General features: G+C 35.0%; 3 protein-coding genes across 3 annotated transcripts in view; all 3 read left to right on the forward strand.

Moving 5' to 3' along the window:
- Positions 1-1,484: 1,484 nt before the first annotated feature.
- LOC108975807 (inosine-uridine preferring nucleoside hydrolase-like) lies at positions 1,485-3,078 on the forward strand. Its single transcript, XM_018944539.1, has 5 exons — positions 1,485-1,787; positions 1,851-2,021; positions 2,093-2,219; positions 2,283-2,425; positions 2,502-3,078. The coding sequence occupies exons 1-5, from the start codon at positions 1,566-1,568 to the stop codon at positions 2,859-2,861; spliced, it is 1,023 nt and encodes a 340-aa protein (XP_018800084.1). The 5' UTR covers positions 1,485-1,565; the 3' UTR covers positions 2,862-3,078.
- Positions 3,079-4,752: 1,674 nt separating this feature from the next.
- On the forward strand, positions 4,753-5,255 carry LOC108975772. Its single transcript, XM_018944486.1, has 2 exons — positions 4,753-4,920; positions 4,988-5,255. Exons 1-2 carry the CDS (start codon positions 4,753-4,755, stop codon positions 5,189-5,191), a joined length of 372 nt encoding a protein of 123 aa, XP_018800031.1. The 3' UTR covers positions 5,192-5,255.
- Positions 5,256-11,260: 6,005 nt separating this feature from the next.
- LOC108975861 (coactosin-like protein) overlaps positions 11,261-14,660 on the forward strand; it is an 18,891-nt gene continuing 15,491 nt past the window's right edge. Inside the window, exons 1-2 of the mRNA XM_018944647.1 lie at positions 11,261-11,624; positions 13,529-13,784. Of these exons, the coding sequence (XP_018800192.1) occupies positions 13,692-13,784 (93 nt within the window). The 5' untranslated portion in view covers positions 11,261-11,624; positions 13,529-13,691. The remainder of the gene's footprint in view (positions 11,625-13,528; positions 13,785-14,660) is intronic.

Consider the following 14,660-nt stretch of genomic DNA (forward strand, 5'->3'; position numbering starts at 1 on the left):
TATAAATTTGGCATACAAGAACTTGTTTTGGTTGTGTACTTATTAAGTCGGTTAAGGAGTTGCTTTATTGTTAAATATTATATTTCTGTAAACTTTTTCACTTAAAAAAACTGTTTGGCAATATGCAAGTAAGTTACTAAAATAATATGTAATTGTATTAAGTTTTCAGTATTTATTTAATTGTCTTACTTCGAAAACTTTCAAACAAATATAATCTATGATTTACACACGTCATGGAAGCTTTAGTTTTAATGGTTTGGAAACAATTGCAAAATCGAAAAGGATTTAGTTACTTAAACTAAAAACAACTTGAAAAGCCCGGGCTAACACATAGATGGTCCTACTAGAATTAAATCACCCATTGTTGGATTTGTTGTCTAATGAAGCGGTGATCGCTGAAATTGAGGCCAATTTTGGAGCAAAGGACAAAGTGTGAATAAAAAAAAGAATTTTCTAAAAAAAATTGTTTTACTATGGTATTTCAGGGACCTACTGTAGAAAATAAAGCTAAAGAAATAAATAATCGAAAAAATTTCAAAGAAGTGTGAAGATTGTTATTAAATATTTCTTTGCTCAATTTTATACTTTAACTTTATATCTAAGACAGTAGTGGATTCTCAATGAAGAGCTCATTTAAGGAGCACATTTTCTAAAAAAAAAGTTACAAATTTCTGATACCGAAACGTTTATAATGTTAGAAAAAGACTTCGGTAAAAATTGTTAGTCACAAGCAAGACTTTTTGAATGCTACAAATTATTCAAAGAGGGTCGAGAACGCGTTGATGACGAACCACGTCCAGGACGGTCATCAACATCAACTGATGATCAACGCGTACATAAATTGAAGGAATTGGTGCTCAATTAATACTCAAAAATATTACTGACATCGTTGGAATAGCGAAAAGCATTTTGTCTTCATTCTATGCTTACGACAGAAAATAGATAATAAATTGGCCGAATATTGTGGCAAAAGCGAGCGGAAACCGAAAAAAACACGTCAAAGCATGGCGATATGATATATAACCCAATTTTCTTAAACTATTGATTTTCTGTAGCATTGGAACAAAGAAGTTCTTTAATTCTCGTATCATTTGAGACGAGTTTTCAAGTAGAGAGCCTAATTAATTCAACTACAGATACTCTTACATGCAAAACTGAAATCAAATAAGATATGATATGAGACATACTTATTTCATGAATTGACTCAGTGCAGTTTATTGCAACATTTATTTTTACAAACATAAAATGTATATAACCCATTACAAAAAATAATTCCAAAGGTGCTTGAAGTACAACAAAATCCGGCAAAACCACAAATAACAACAAATGAACGAGATTCTGTCGCTTTGTAAATGTAGATAAGAGATCAGTTAAGGCATATACATACATATAAATACATATAAAGCTTTCTATGAATATGCGAAAATGAAAGATTTGTTTTTTAGTGATTTAAACAAAATCTTAGCTGAGAACTAGATGTTTAGTAATAAACTGATTACAGCAAAATACAGACGTTCTCGGAATTCATAATAGAAACTATTACACCCTGAAAAGTAACAACAAATATGGGAAGGTATGTAGTATATGATTGCGATGTGGGTAACGACGATGCGTGGGGTCTGATGATGCTCATCAAAGCTGAGCAGGCATATAAAAATCGTCAAGAGCTAACCGATTCACCCAAGAAGTTTGAAATCATCGGCGTTACATGCGTACAGGGCAATACCACGGTTGAGCATGCTGTGGTCAACACGCTTAGAGTGCTGGACGTAGTCAATAGAAATGATGTAAGTGAAGAATTCTATTTTGGAACTTCAGCTATTATATACAAACTATTTATCAACACTTAGATACCAGTTTTCAAAGGTTGTAGTAATTTGTTTAAGTCAAGGCCCTGGGAGAACCCCAAGTATTTCGTGGGTAAGGACGGTTTCGGCGATCTTCAGCATGAGCAGCCGGTTGATCTGACTTTAGTGCGACCGGAGCATGCAGTCAATGCGATGTATGAGTTTGTTTGCAAGGTAAATTTATAAAAAAAATTTCGAAAGAGAGCGAAAACGTTTCTTTAATATATTTTAACTTTACATAACAGTATCCTAAACAGGTGGACTTCTTGTTAGTGGGGCCGCTAACTAATTTTGCCATGTGTATAAGTATGTATGGTTCAAAATTCTTATATAAGGTTGGTGAAATATACATAATGGGCGGCAATTACAGAGGTTAATGGTCTAAATTTAAAATTTACACAATTTTTTTGTAATATAAATTTATTTGTAACGAAGGCAAAGGCAACACCACTAAAAGCGCCGAGTTTAACTTTATGATGGATCCCGAAGCTGCACAAATAGTTTTCGAGAACGTTGAAGCGCCCGTTACTATATTGCCCTGGGAAACATGTGACGATCAGGCTTTTCGTATTACACTTGTATGTGTTTACCTAATATATTATTAACATTTTTCTTACTCACGTTTCTCTTTACCCTTTCATCTTCCTCGCACAGGATTGGCGCTTGAATATACTTGGCACAGTGGAGAACCCATTCGTCCAGCTTTTGAATCGCGTAGAACGCGCCTTGTTAGTGCCCAGAGGTGTGAAACGTTGGTTGGTTTGCGATGCGCTGGCTGTCGCCATTTATCTATTCCCCCACTTAGTGGTGATGGAGCATGAGCTTCATCATGCTACCGTTGAATTGGCTGGTATTCACACACGTGGCCAAATGGTAATCGATCACTTGCGTCGGGAGCAGGCAAATGCAAATATCATCACGAAAATCAATATCGATCACTATCAGAAGATCATTGCTTGGACTGGCAGCCTGCGCGGTGTACATATGGAATGTGAATTGGGAAAGGAGCAATGATTTTTTTTACAAATTTTTTAAATCGCTTTGTGTTTATTAGCGTCAAAAATAATTTTTTTCAGCGTGAGCGTTTGTTTAATTTGCTTGCAATACAATGTGCGTAGCATACTTTTAGGCACGAGTTTTAGGCAAAAGTAATCGGTGATCTTTAACGAAATTGTGAACATTTTTATAAAAAAAAATAAATAAAGTACTGATAAAAATGTGGAAAATGTAAGAATTGCGGTAAGCTAAGATATATGCTGATATATATTGGGTAGTCGAAAAAGTCTTTTCGTATTTTGTCAATAGATGTCTTTGCAGTCGTATATCTCCAGTGCTACCAATCACATTGTGCCATACTGTATAGTGTTGTAAAGGTGAGATTTTTAGCTTCATTTAACTAAAAAAATTAAATTCGGCGAATTTGAAAAAAAGTTACAGGTGTTCACAAAATTAGTGAAAATAATGAGAAATTTCGCTATATTTTGAAATTTTGGTATAAAAAAAGGAATAATGCCATGCAATGAGATTTGTGAAGTTTGCGGAGAAGATGCTGCATCAATTCGTGTATCACAACAATGGTTCACTCGCTTCTGCTCTGGAAATTTCGATGTGAAAGATGCACCTCGCTCTTGTCGGCTTATCATTGAAAAAGTCGATGAAATTATGGAAAAGATTGACCAGCACATATGCACCCATGACAACGCTAAGGAACTTAACATTCATCATTAAACGGTCTTGAACCATTTAAAAAAGGTAGGATACAAAAAGAAGCTCGATGTTTGGGTACCAAATGAATTGTCTGTAAGAAATTTAATGGACCGAATTAACATCTGCGATTCTTTGCTGAAATGAAATCGAACCATTTCTGAGACGAATGTTAACAGGAGACGAAAAGTGCATCAAATGCGACAACAATGTGCGATACAGGTCCAAGCGCGGTGAAGCTCAACAAATGGTGGCAATGCCAGGATTGACGCCTCAAAAGGTTATGCTGAGTGCTTGGTGGTATTGAAAAGGAATCATTCACTATGAACAGCTCCAGCCTGGTCCAACGACTGATTCCACATTCTACTGTCAACAACTGATGACATTGAGACAAGCAATCGAAAAAAACGGCCAAAGCTGATCAGAAAGGGATTCGTCTTCCATCTGAACAACCTTAGAGTACACACACCTTTGATGACTCGGTGAAACCTGGAGAGCTTGGCTGGGAAGTTTTGATACATCCAGCATATAGCTCTGACCTTGCACCACCGGACTACCATTTGTTGCTGTCAATGCAGAACTCCCTTTATGGAGTAAAGTTGACTTCAAGAGAATCTTGTGAAAATTACTTTTCGCAGTTTTTTGCCGAGAAACCATACAATTCTAAACTGAAGGAATAATGTCTCTAGCGGAAAATGGCAAAAAGTGGTCAACCAAAATACATATTTGATTCATTGAACTTTATTATAAATATAAACAAATAAGTTGAAGTTTGATTAGAAATACGAAAAGAGTTTTTCGACTACCCAATATAAACCTGTATGATTTCTATATATTTTTACGAAAAGTGTAATTTAGATCGTATGTATGTATATTAATCCCTAGTATAATTGAGGTAAATTGCACGCTACAACAACAAGAAAATTATTTCTACCCTAAAATTTTACTTCATATTGCTGGGCGCTAATACTTAGTGAACAGTCCTTTACAAATATAAAGTAAATTTCAACCTTATTCGTTTACATCCAACTGATTCTCTAAGAAGACAGGACAAGCCTTGATCATTTCAATTGCGCTCAATGAAAAAACAAATAATTTGTTACTACTTATTGTTTGAATTCAACAATTTTCATTGAGTTTTTAATGAACTTCCCAACAATTAATATCACAGAACGAGAAACGGTGATAACAAAAAGTCAATATGGATAAGTGCAAAAGGTTTCCAAGGCAGCGCAGAAATTACACAAAAGCGCTCAACCCTAAATTCGGCAGCCAGTCCCTATGCTTGCGAATTGTATGTAAAATACAAATCGAGTGTATTATCAGGATTGGATATAAAAGCTATTTCCGCCACTCAGTTGTCAGAGGTGTGAGTACTTTATACTAGCAATACGTGTCTCTACGCGTATAACTGTATCTTGTTTCGAATATAACAGAAAGTGAAGATCACTCTGGGTTTCGGTGACAATTTCATACAAATTATTTGGACACTAATTTTGAAGCTCATCTTTAGAAAAAAGGCAATACGGAAACAAAGCGCTAGCAAAAATAAAATGAAGCGACGTTATAATCTGAAATCGGAAGTTAAGTACGAGTATAGCACTTCGTTTACGGCAACCATCAATCAATCGAGAACGTGAGTAATTTTATCGTTTCCTATTTAATCGCAAGCGCAATTGCATTACTAATAAATAATCAAATTAATTCAATATCTGTTTTATTTAATGCACTTTTTTTATAAAAAAAAACATGTCTAATATTTTTTCTTCTTTTTATAATTTTCTCCATGCTATTCCGCTTTTTAGCTCTTACATATATCTGTGATTATTTCATTATTTAGGTCATTATTATTAGGTCGATTTATAGGTGTTTATAGGTGTGGGTTTTGCTCATGACTAACTCTTTGCTAAAAGCAGTAAGATAGCAAATGTGTGATTGATAAGATATATTCAACACAGATATGATTATCTTTAATGCAAGAAAAACACTTGTTAAATCAGGCCAAGCATTCAGAACAGCATTTTATTGCTCGTCGTTGCACCCTTCTAAAGATAGGCGTAGACTCTGAGGAAAGTGACGTCAATCCATTTCATGCTTTTTGGACTTACTGTTTTCTGACGATTTGTTGCTTTGTTAAATATTATATAATATATTGCAAAAACCGTAATAATTAAAGGGGAAGAAAAGAATGCGCTAGCCCAATCGAATTAAAATGAAAATTTCTATTGAAAATGTGGTTGTTAACTGAACTGGATACGTCTTACTGAGTGAAACTTAAAATAAACACCTTTATGGTCAAATGCCACATCTTTTGTCTGGCTATTGAACTTGTTCAAACTTTGATTTAGTTTCATTATATTACTATGTTTCTCTCACGAGCTGATAAGTTCAAGATCATCGGATTGTAATATTCTTTCATCTGCTTTGCCCCTGGATCAATTAATAATTGTATAGTTTCCAGAACTATGCGTGATTTTAAAGTTCACTGCTAATTATACTCTGAAAAGGGTATAATTTGCCGCGAAGTTTGTAACACCCTTGAGGGACCTCGGAGACTCTATAAAGTACAAGTATATGCACATATAAATGATCAACGGGCTGAGTCGATTTAACCAGTCTACATGTTTATCTACCTCTCTGTATATACGCGAAATGGTCCCTCTGTGTTTGAAATATCGCTCCAAAAATTTGCACTCGTTCTTTTCACACCAAAAAGTTGCTCATTTGTCAAAATGCCGACATCAGAGCACCATATTAGATAACTGTTATACAAAGTAATTGATCGAAACTGAGAAAAAGATGTTCTCACAGCCTTTAAGCTATAAGAAATTCATCTGTGAACGGGGTTACAGTTTCATTGCAGACAAATTGACCGTTTTTATACCTAACCTAAAATCTAAATCTAGGTGGATATGGGGTTATGTATATATAAATAATCACGATGACGAAGCTGGTTAAATATGGATGACTGTCTGTCTGTCCGCACGTCCGTGCAAGCTACAACTTGGATAAATCTTCATGAAACTTGGTATGCGCATTCCTTAGTCAAAAAAATTACCAGTTCGTAGAGGGGCCACTGCCACGCACACAAATGTTATCAACCGAAAACGTATAAAGTGCACTCACACAGGGGATCACAGTAGCAGGGGGTACCCATGGGCAACAAATTTTTAAAAAGTGGGCGTTTCCCCGCCCTCTAATAAGTTTAAAGTACATATCTCCTAAGCCAATAAAGCTACAATCACCAATCTCCATAGGCACACATTTTTAAGAACTGCTACCGACAGTGTCAAATCGGAAAAAAATCCCACTCACTCCCTACATAACGGTACTATTCAAAACTACTAAAATCGTCATAAATCAAGAACTAAATACGCTATAGACAAATCACATATCTCGGAACCTGACCTCCCGATTTCGACTAAATTTCGTACGAAGCATTCTCCTCATATTCTTATACCACAGTGCGAAACTATTAGAAATCCGAAAACAACGATCCCCACTTCTCAAACAACAAAATTTTAAGTTCCATCTGGCTCTTTCTTTTCCAGTGTACAAATCAAGAAGCAATTATTATTATGGAGAAAAAATTTTCACGAATAATGCTCTTAGAGTATGGCACCTTACGACCGAAAATTGTCCTCATCCAACGAAAACTGCTCGAGCCTCTAGGTATCGAGTATTCGGACCCCAGTATGGATAATTGACAATTGACCGAAAATGTCGGTCAATGTGTGAGATATACAATTGTCTTCGTATAGTAATTATGTGTTTCAAAAATGGATTGAATAGAGTTAATACTTCTCTTAGCCCTCATAAAAATAATATAAAGATTTTCGGACTCCAACATCATGAGAGTGTATCTTTATGTTTTAAATTGGGCAAAAACTTGTCCTTTTCCCCATATATGTAACTAATATCAATAGTTTCGAACATCAGGCTGACTTTACTCCGTACGATTGGTGATTTCCAATTTTAAAATTAGATATCGAGATTTTCACCGCCACCAATCAGTTGCAAATTGAAATAGTAATATGCAATATTGATCATGATGCATACAATATTACATATATACATAAATTCGAAAATCTAATCTAATAGACATTCATTATTGGACCCGAAGAAGATTCATTCAGTCTGATAAATAATTTGTAATATTATTTAACGACCTTTGCATATACTCATATGGCTACATACATATGTATATAACCATTCATTGATAAACTGTTAGTATTTGAAAATCCGTTTGTTTATTGCTTTTACAATTAAGTAGTAAATAAACACTTGAATTTTTATTAATTAAAGCCGCCACTATTTCCAAAGAAAAGTATTCGACAAACATAAAAATGTCAATAATAACGACAAACGTCCAACACAGAATGAATATGATGAACTTCATTATCAGAGCCAGACGCAAATATATACATGTACATTTGTATGTATTGCATGTCTCCAAAATTGAACAGCAACAACAATATCTCGCTTCAATTTTAACTGCATATATGAATATGTATGTGTGTGTATACACTATAGAAAAGCACGTATGTATAGGTGTGCGAGAGTGTGTTTGTGTTTTCAGACTGAAAATTTTTAGTTCCGATAGTACAAAAATTCTCTGATGAATATGCACAGACACATGTCTAAAAGCGACTGCAAATGCAAACAACACTCGGCGTCTATCCTCCACACGAGTATACATGTGTGTGTTTGTATGTTTTTGTGTGCATAAGCAAAGCCTGGCGTCTGCAATGCGGGAATCCACTAAATATTGATGTGGGTTGAAAAATACAGGGTTATCACGCTTGGACAATGACCCCTTGGAGGATTTTGAGTGGAATTCAAATTACTTTCACTCAATAAATCACTCGCTCAATTTACGTTCTCATCTGACCAAATAGGAAATCGTGCAGTTGAAAGCTTTCAGAAAAGCAATTAATCAATAAGAAGAAAATGTTAAAAAATTTTAATTTAGTATAATTTTTAATAATTTTAAAACATTTAACATGAAATTGTTTTATATATTTTTCCATACAAGATTCAAATATTTTTGAATTTGGAATTTTAATTATGAAAAACCATTTTTTTAGACAAATTATCTTTTTGAAATTTGGCACAGATTACTGCCTAAGACAAGGGCGCAATCTCCGAACAAATTGGCTATAGCATATACATATGTGTGTAGCTGTCATACAAAGTCGGTCAATTTCTGCGGAGCAAACCGTGCACATACCTGTCGTAAGCGCAAATGTTCGGTCAAAATGCGATAAATCGATGTTTTGGAGATGTTAAATTCCATTTCCATGAATTTCAATGATGACTTTGGCTAATTTTTGATGAATTCACGCACAGTTTCGATGGAATTTCCGGTGATCACGGATTTTGATTGGCCCACATGTTGATCGTCATTATGTCCTCACAACCACTTTGTAAACGTTGAAACCACTCGTGCGTTCTGCTATGCGATAAGCAATTTCATCAATTGAAACGTTTCGGTAAAAGTTTTACCAATTTCAAAACAAAATTTAATGTTGGCTCTTTGTCGACGCTCATTTTTGCACCGATAAGGGGCATTTGTGATAAAAAAAAATGTAAAAAAGTGGGCGTGGCCAATATATGAGATATACATATGTATAATTGAAATTCAGAGAGAAAGCTTTCCTGTTAGTAGTATGTCTGTGTGTTGCAAACGAGTTGAATCGAGTCAATACTTCCTTTAGCTTCCATATACCTAAGTAATATAAAGATTTTAGAACTTTCGCGTATATCGGCCATATGTGAGATACCTTTGGTAGATTCTGTCTTTATTACAACGGTGCATATTTTTCCTTAGAATGATGAAAATCGGGTGGAAACTCATAGTAGAACTCATATAACTAAAAAGTAATATGTATTTTAAGATAGTTCTCTGGCCATAATTCTTGCAAGTTATACCCGAACTTAGCTTTTCCTTACCTGTTAAGAATGAAATCGTTTCATAGCTGATCAAATTTTGGAAAGACCCTCTAAGATACTATGGTATTTACATATTAACTATACCTTAAACTAGTGAGATCTGGCAAAACATTATGTCTTTCTCAAATATACATACTATATATCTATCTACTCAAAAACCAAAATATATTTCTGCCATATAAGGAGACGGAAAATTTCCACAATTTCCATGGGTTGGCAACATCAATTACGTAAGTCAATTATAAGCGTCAGAGTTGGTGGTCAAATGACTCAATATTGGGCACAGCTTTCCGTTAGGGCTCGCCGCTCCAACACAAATTTACATATTGCAACTACAATCAGTGGCCTTTTAGAGTGAATGCGACTATGTTAACAAGCAGGAGTGTCATTGTATACTTACACTTGTACATACATTTATACGTCAATATTTGCGTCAGCTGGTGAATTTTAAATTTTGATTTTATCCTTTAGGTTGTGATTAGTAATAACATCAGGTTACCCCGCCTGACAACAGAAATTTCCAAATATTCGCAAAGGAACTAACCTATGCGCTGCTATGTCATTTTAGAATAAAAACTAATTAAAATTAATAAATATAATATATTAATAATAATTAATAATAGTTTTAAAAGTTTTTATACCTTTTGAAAGTTTTAAAGAAACCTTTTCTCGATAGACGTTATAATTTAAGTTAAATATGAGGATTATCACAACCTTTACATGTAACGTAAACTCTACAGTCTATGTGAGTCTCCGTTCTCCGAGCTTTTTATCAACCGAAAGTGTTGGCCACTTTTTGTGGATTGCCTGAAAGTTTTTGTTTCCTTTTAAGGAAGAATTGATTTTTATAAAAAAAATTTTTATGATCAAAAAAAGCTATTAACTAAAGAGTTCGCATCCAACAACAACTGTTTTTATAAAAATTAATAAAACTGTGTTATATTTTTTAATTCTAAAGCAAATAAATGCAAATCTGCATATACATTTACATACATACATATGTATGTAATGATATTCCACTTGCAAGCATCTGGTTAACCCTTAGGCGAGAAAAATCATTCCTTGCAACTGCTCAAACTTGACCACCAACACGTGCAGCATGCCGTTGTTCTTCCACTCGTGTTATTGTTGTTATTATTGCTGACTTGCTGTCAATTTTACTGCCTTTTTTGTGCGTTGCAAAGTTTTCTGCTTTCTTTTCCTTCTGTTGCGAGTTGTAGCAGTCGTTTTTCACCTACCACTTTGTTTTTGCTTTTATTTGTTAACAGCTCTGTTTGAGTGCCGCCACACCAAGTGTTCATTTTGAGTCACTTGCTCTACACATACCCACACACCATATACTATGTACATATGTATGTGTGAGTGTATGTAAAACTTGCATACAAGCGTGCACAAATGCGCTCGTGTGCATGGATGTATGTGTGTATGTGCAGCATGGAGTGCCGGTATTCGTTATCGCGATACTCCACTGACGTTCTACAGCGCTCTCTGCTCACGCTCCAATCTACTCCAACTCACTTGCCGGCCACGCACCTACCCAATATACACAGGCACACACACACACAAGAGGCATATGCATATATGGGTGAGCTGGTGCGGTTTTGTTGCTGATATGGTGAATGTTGCTGTCACTGTGTTTATCACTGTTGTTATTGCTGTTGTTGTGTCTGATTCAGCTTGCTCGCTGCGCGGAGGTGCAGCTCTCTGCCGTAACGGCAAACCCGCCGCAAAGCAATAGTTTAAGTTGCTCCAACTTCACTCGTTCGAGTCGTATTCGAGAGCAACAACCCGCTGGAATCGGACGCATTTCTGTGGTATCGTCTTGTTTTTGCCGCTATTCATACTAAATTACATTTGTGTATATATTTTCGTTAAATATCGCGAAGTCGGTATAGTTGCAGACAAGAATATTACATACATATATATAACATATATATTTATGTACATATAGTGATATTGTTTCTTTGTTTTTGGTTCAAACATTTACCGTTCTGCGAAATTCATAATTTCCACTAATTATTGTGTAGTAAAATTAGGCGCTCAAGCTTTCAAGCATATGCACGCGTAAATAATTGCCAAAAAGCAAGCAACCACAACAAACGTGTGACTACAACAAACAAGGTGAACCCCTTTTTTTTATTGTTTAAATTTCTACAAAATTATACATTTTGGAAAATTAACAAAAAAAAAAAAATTGGCAAATTGTGACAAAAGGAAATTAGTTGTTATATATAGTGTGTATGTGTGAGTGTGTCTGTGCGTATCTTATCTAAAATGTTAAACCAAAAAATCGCAAAATGTTTCTACAAATCTTTTAATTAAAAAATATTAATTTTTCTGTTTTTTCAAATTAAAAGTTAAAAGAGTTTTGTTGTGTCCTAGCTCTTCCTGTTATATCCATACATACATATATGTATATGTATACATATAGCGATACGTATGTAGCCGGGGCCAAGCCCATGTGTTTACAGTGCATGTGTGCGTAGTAACAAATACATGTAAATACTTATTTAAGTGCAAATACTAAATACATACTTATATACATATGTATGTATTTATGTTCGCGCAGACGTCCAGTTAAAAAGTCACATACATTGTTTCTTATTTGCAAAATTTCATATCAGCAAAAGTAGATACGCGAAACAAGTTTTGCCATCGCTCGTGCGCCATTCTCTGGGATACAGTCGTTTGGTTCCTTATTTTAAGATTCTGTTTAAACAGTATACCATTCACTTGGAAAAGTTCTGTGAAAAGGTTTCTGAAGAAGAAATTTAGTTGAAAACGATAATAATAAAAAATATTTTCGCGTAAAAAGTCTTGCTTAATTTCTAACAATTCATTAAAAATTATTTTTTGAATTTGTATGTTATAAATTTTTATAATAATATTTTTTCTTAATAAAAAATTATAATTTTGCTTAATCAAATCGAGTGTTGAAAATGAAAACGAAAGCTTAAAATAAATAACTCATTTCAATATTGAGTTTAAGTAACTAATCAAGATCACAATCGGGCACGTGATCAATTCTTTTGCTGTTACAAAGTCTGCATATTTTCGATATGTCTCATAGAATAATACCGCAAGGGCATCGAAACGTCTCTTGTTAAATTGGAAAAAGACTTGCGACGCACTCACGGTATTATTCTACGAGAAAATATTCAGGCCTTATAACAGGAAAAACAATGATCAGGTGACGACAACAACGAAAAATGTATCCATTTAATATATTATTTAACAAGAGACTTCGGAAGCACTCATGGTAGATATTTTTTTTTTTTTTTTTTTTTTTTTGAAAAAACACCAGACATTTTTTTATCAACAAACTTATGTACTCGAAGCTCTTGAATACCAAATCTAACCCATAGTAATCTACAAAGTTCAGCAAAATCCACATAAGCACTCGTATAAACACAACTCTAAATTACACATTTCATCATCCCATTGAATTTTAGAAGACTTTGATATCGTACTTACAATAGGGAGTGTTACATTATTGTTCGAATAGAGGACTTTTTCGACTGCTTCAGAGTCAGAACTGGGATGTTATTACCTTTCTATGTTATGTGCTATGTATTCCAGTACTAGTATTCCCCAACCAGGAACTGTTGATGGGACTAGTTTGAATTAAATGGAAGAAAATATTTATTATTATACTTATATTATCTAAATTTTTTGGATGGAAACAAATTAACATTGGAATCAAATAAAATATCCATTGAACCAAATCTCATAACTTTTTTAGAATTCGAAAAAAAATGTTTTCACAAATTATTAACAGAGACAATATAAAATGTTGTATACGGAATAAAACCTTGGCACACAATAAGCTTAGCTCATTGCACGTTCGGTTTTTCGCCAGCTCATTTCTATGGATTTAGCTTACAGCAAAAAACGTCCACAATTGTTATTTTGTTGTGATTTCTTCAAATTCACTATTGTTATACCTAAATCTGTTCTTGCTTTTATTACTTTTGGTTTATTTCTTTTTATTAAACTCACACTTTTCCATTTCATCTGTGTACCAGTGTGCGCCAACGATCTCCATACGGTATTCGCACAAACAGACTTACTTGGCCACATCGAGCGAGTAAGGCAATCGAGTATCAAGAAGAAGAAGAACAACCTCAAACGCGTTCAACTGTTATAGAAACAACAAATCTACCTGAAACCGACAACAACAACGAAAAAATGGCTGAAGTTGAAGTAGAGCAAATAGTTGAAGTCACAGATGAAGTGAGCAAGGATAAGGAAGAAGATGAAGTCGAGGACCAACCACGAAGGGTAAGTTTGGACAGCAGTGTTGCTGACTTTGAACTGAAAGAAGAGGTGGATGAAGTGGATAGTAAGGGTGAAAATGAAGAGGATGACGTGGAAGATGGGGAAGTTGAAAATCCCGAAGAAGACGTAAGTGAAGAAGAACCGATTGAAGCGGTATTTCATATAGAGGAAGTAAATGAAGACGAGGAAGAAGAAGAGGGAGAAGTAGAAAAAGAGGAGGAAGAGGTACAAGAAGAAGAAGAAACAGAAGAAGAAAATGTAGGAGAGGAAGAAGATGAAGGAGAAGTGTTAGATAGTGAAGAAGTAGAGGTGCAGGAAGAATCAGCTGAAGAAGAAGAACAGGTAGAAGAAGAAGAAGAAGAAGCGGTGGAGGAAGAGGAACCCGTTGAAGAGGAAGAGCTAGATTTAGACGTTGAAGAACCTGAAGTTGAAGACGAACCTGCTGATAAAGAGCCTGAAGATGTAGGAGACGAAGAAGCAGACGAGCAGGAAGAATCTGCTGATGAAGACGAACCGGCAGAAGAAGAAAAAGAAGTGGTGGAGGAAGAAGAACCCGTTGAAGAGGGAGAACCTGAAATTGAATATGAACCTGCTGACGAAGAGCCTGCAGAAGAGGAGGATGCTGCTGAAGAAGAAATCCCTGCAGAGCCTGAAGAAGTAGAAGAGGAAAATGAAGAGGAACCAGCAGAAGAGGACGAAGAAGAGGAGGGAGAAGAGGAACCTGCTGAAGAGGAAGAACCTGAAGTTGAAGATGAACCTGCTGACGAAGAGCCTGCAGAAGAGGAGGATGCTGCTGAAGAAGAAATCCCTGCAGAGCCTGAAGAAGTAGAAGAGGAAGCAGGAGAAGAGGAAAATGAAGAGGAACCAGCAGAAGAGGAA

This window comes from Bactrocera latifrons, unplaced genomic scaffold (genome assembly GCF_001853355.1).
Source record: "Bactrocera latifrons isolate USDA-ARS-PBARC rearing strain unplaced genomic scaffold, ASM185335v1 scaffold_7, whole genome shotgun sequence".
In the NCBI taxonomy this organism is placed as follows: Eukaryota; Metazoa; Arthropoda; class Insecta; order Diptera; family Tephritidae; genus Bactrocera; species Bactrocera latifrons.

Bases quoted from the DNA above. Each gene is read 5' to 3' on its own strand.
- LOC108975807 (XM_018944539.1), top strand. From the start codon at position 1,566: ATGGGAAGGTATGTAGTATATGATTGCGATGTGGGTAACGACGATGCG. The intron at 1,788-1,850 runs GTAAGTGAAGAA...ATCAACACTTAG, and splicing joins ACGTAGTCAATAGAAATGAT to ATACCAGTTTTCAAAGGTTG. The intron at 2,220-2,282 runs GTTAATGGTCTA...TTTGTAACGAAG, and splicing joins AATGGGCGGCAATTACAGAG to GCAAAGGCAACACCACTAAA.
- LOC108975772 (XM_018944486.1), top strand. From the start codon at position 4,753: ATGGATAAGTGCAAAAGGTTTCCAAGGCAGCGCAGAAATTACACAAAA. The intron at 4,921-4,987 runs GTGAGTACTTTA...CGAATATAACAG, and splicing joins GCCACTCAGTTGTCAGAGGT to AAAGTGAAGATCACTCTGGG.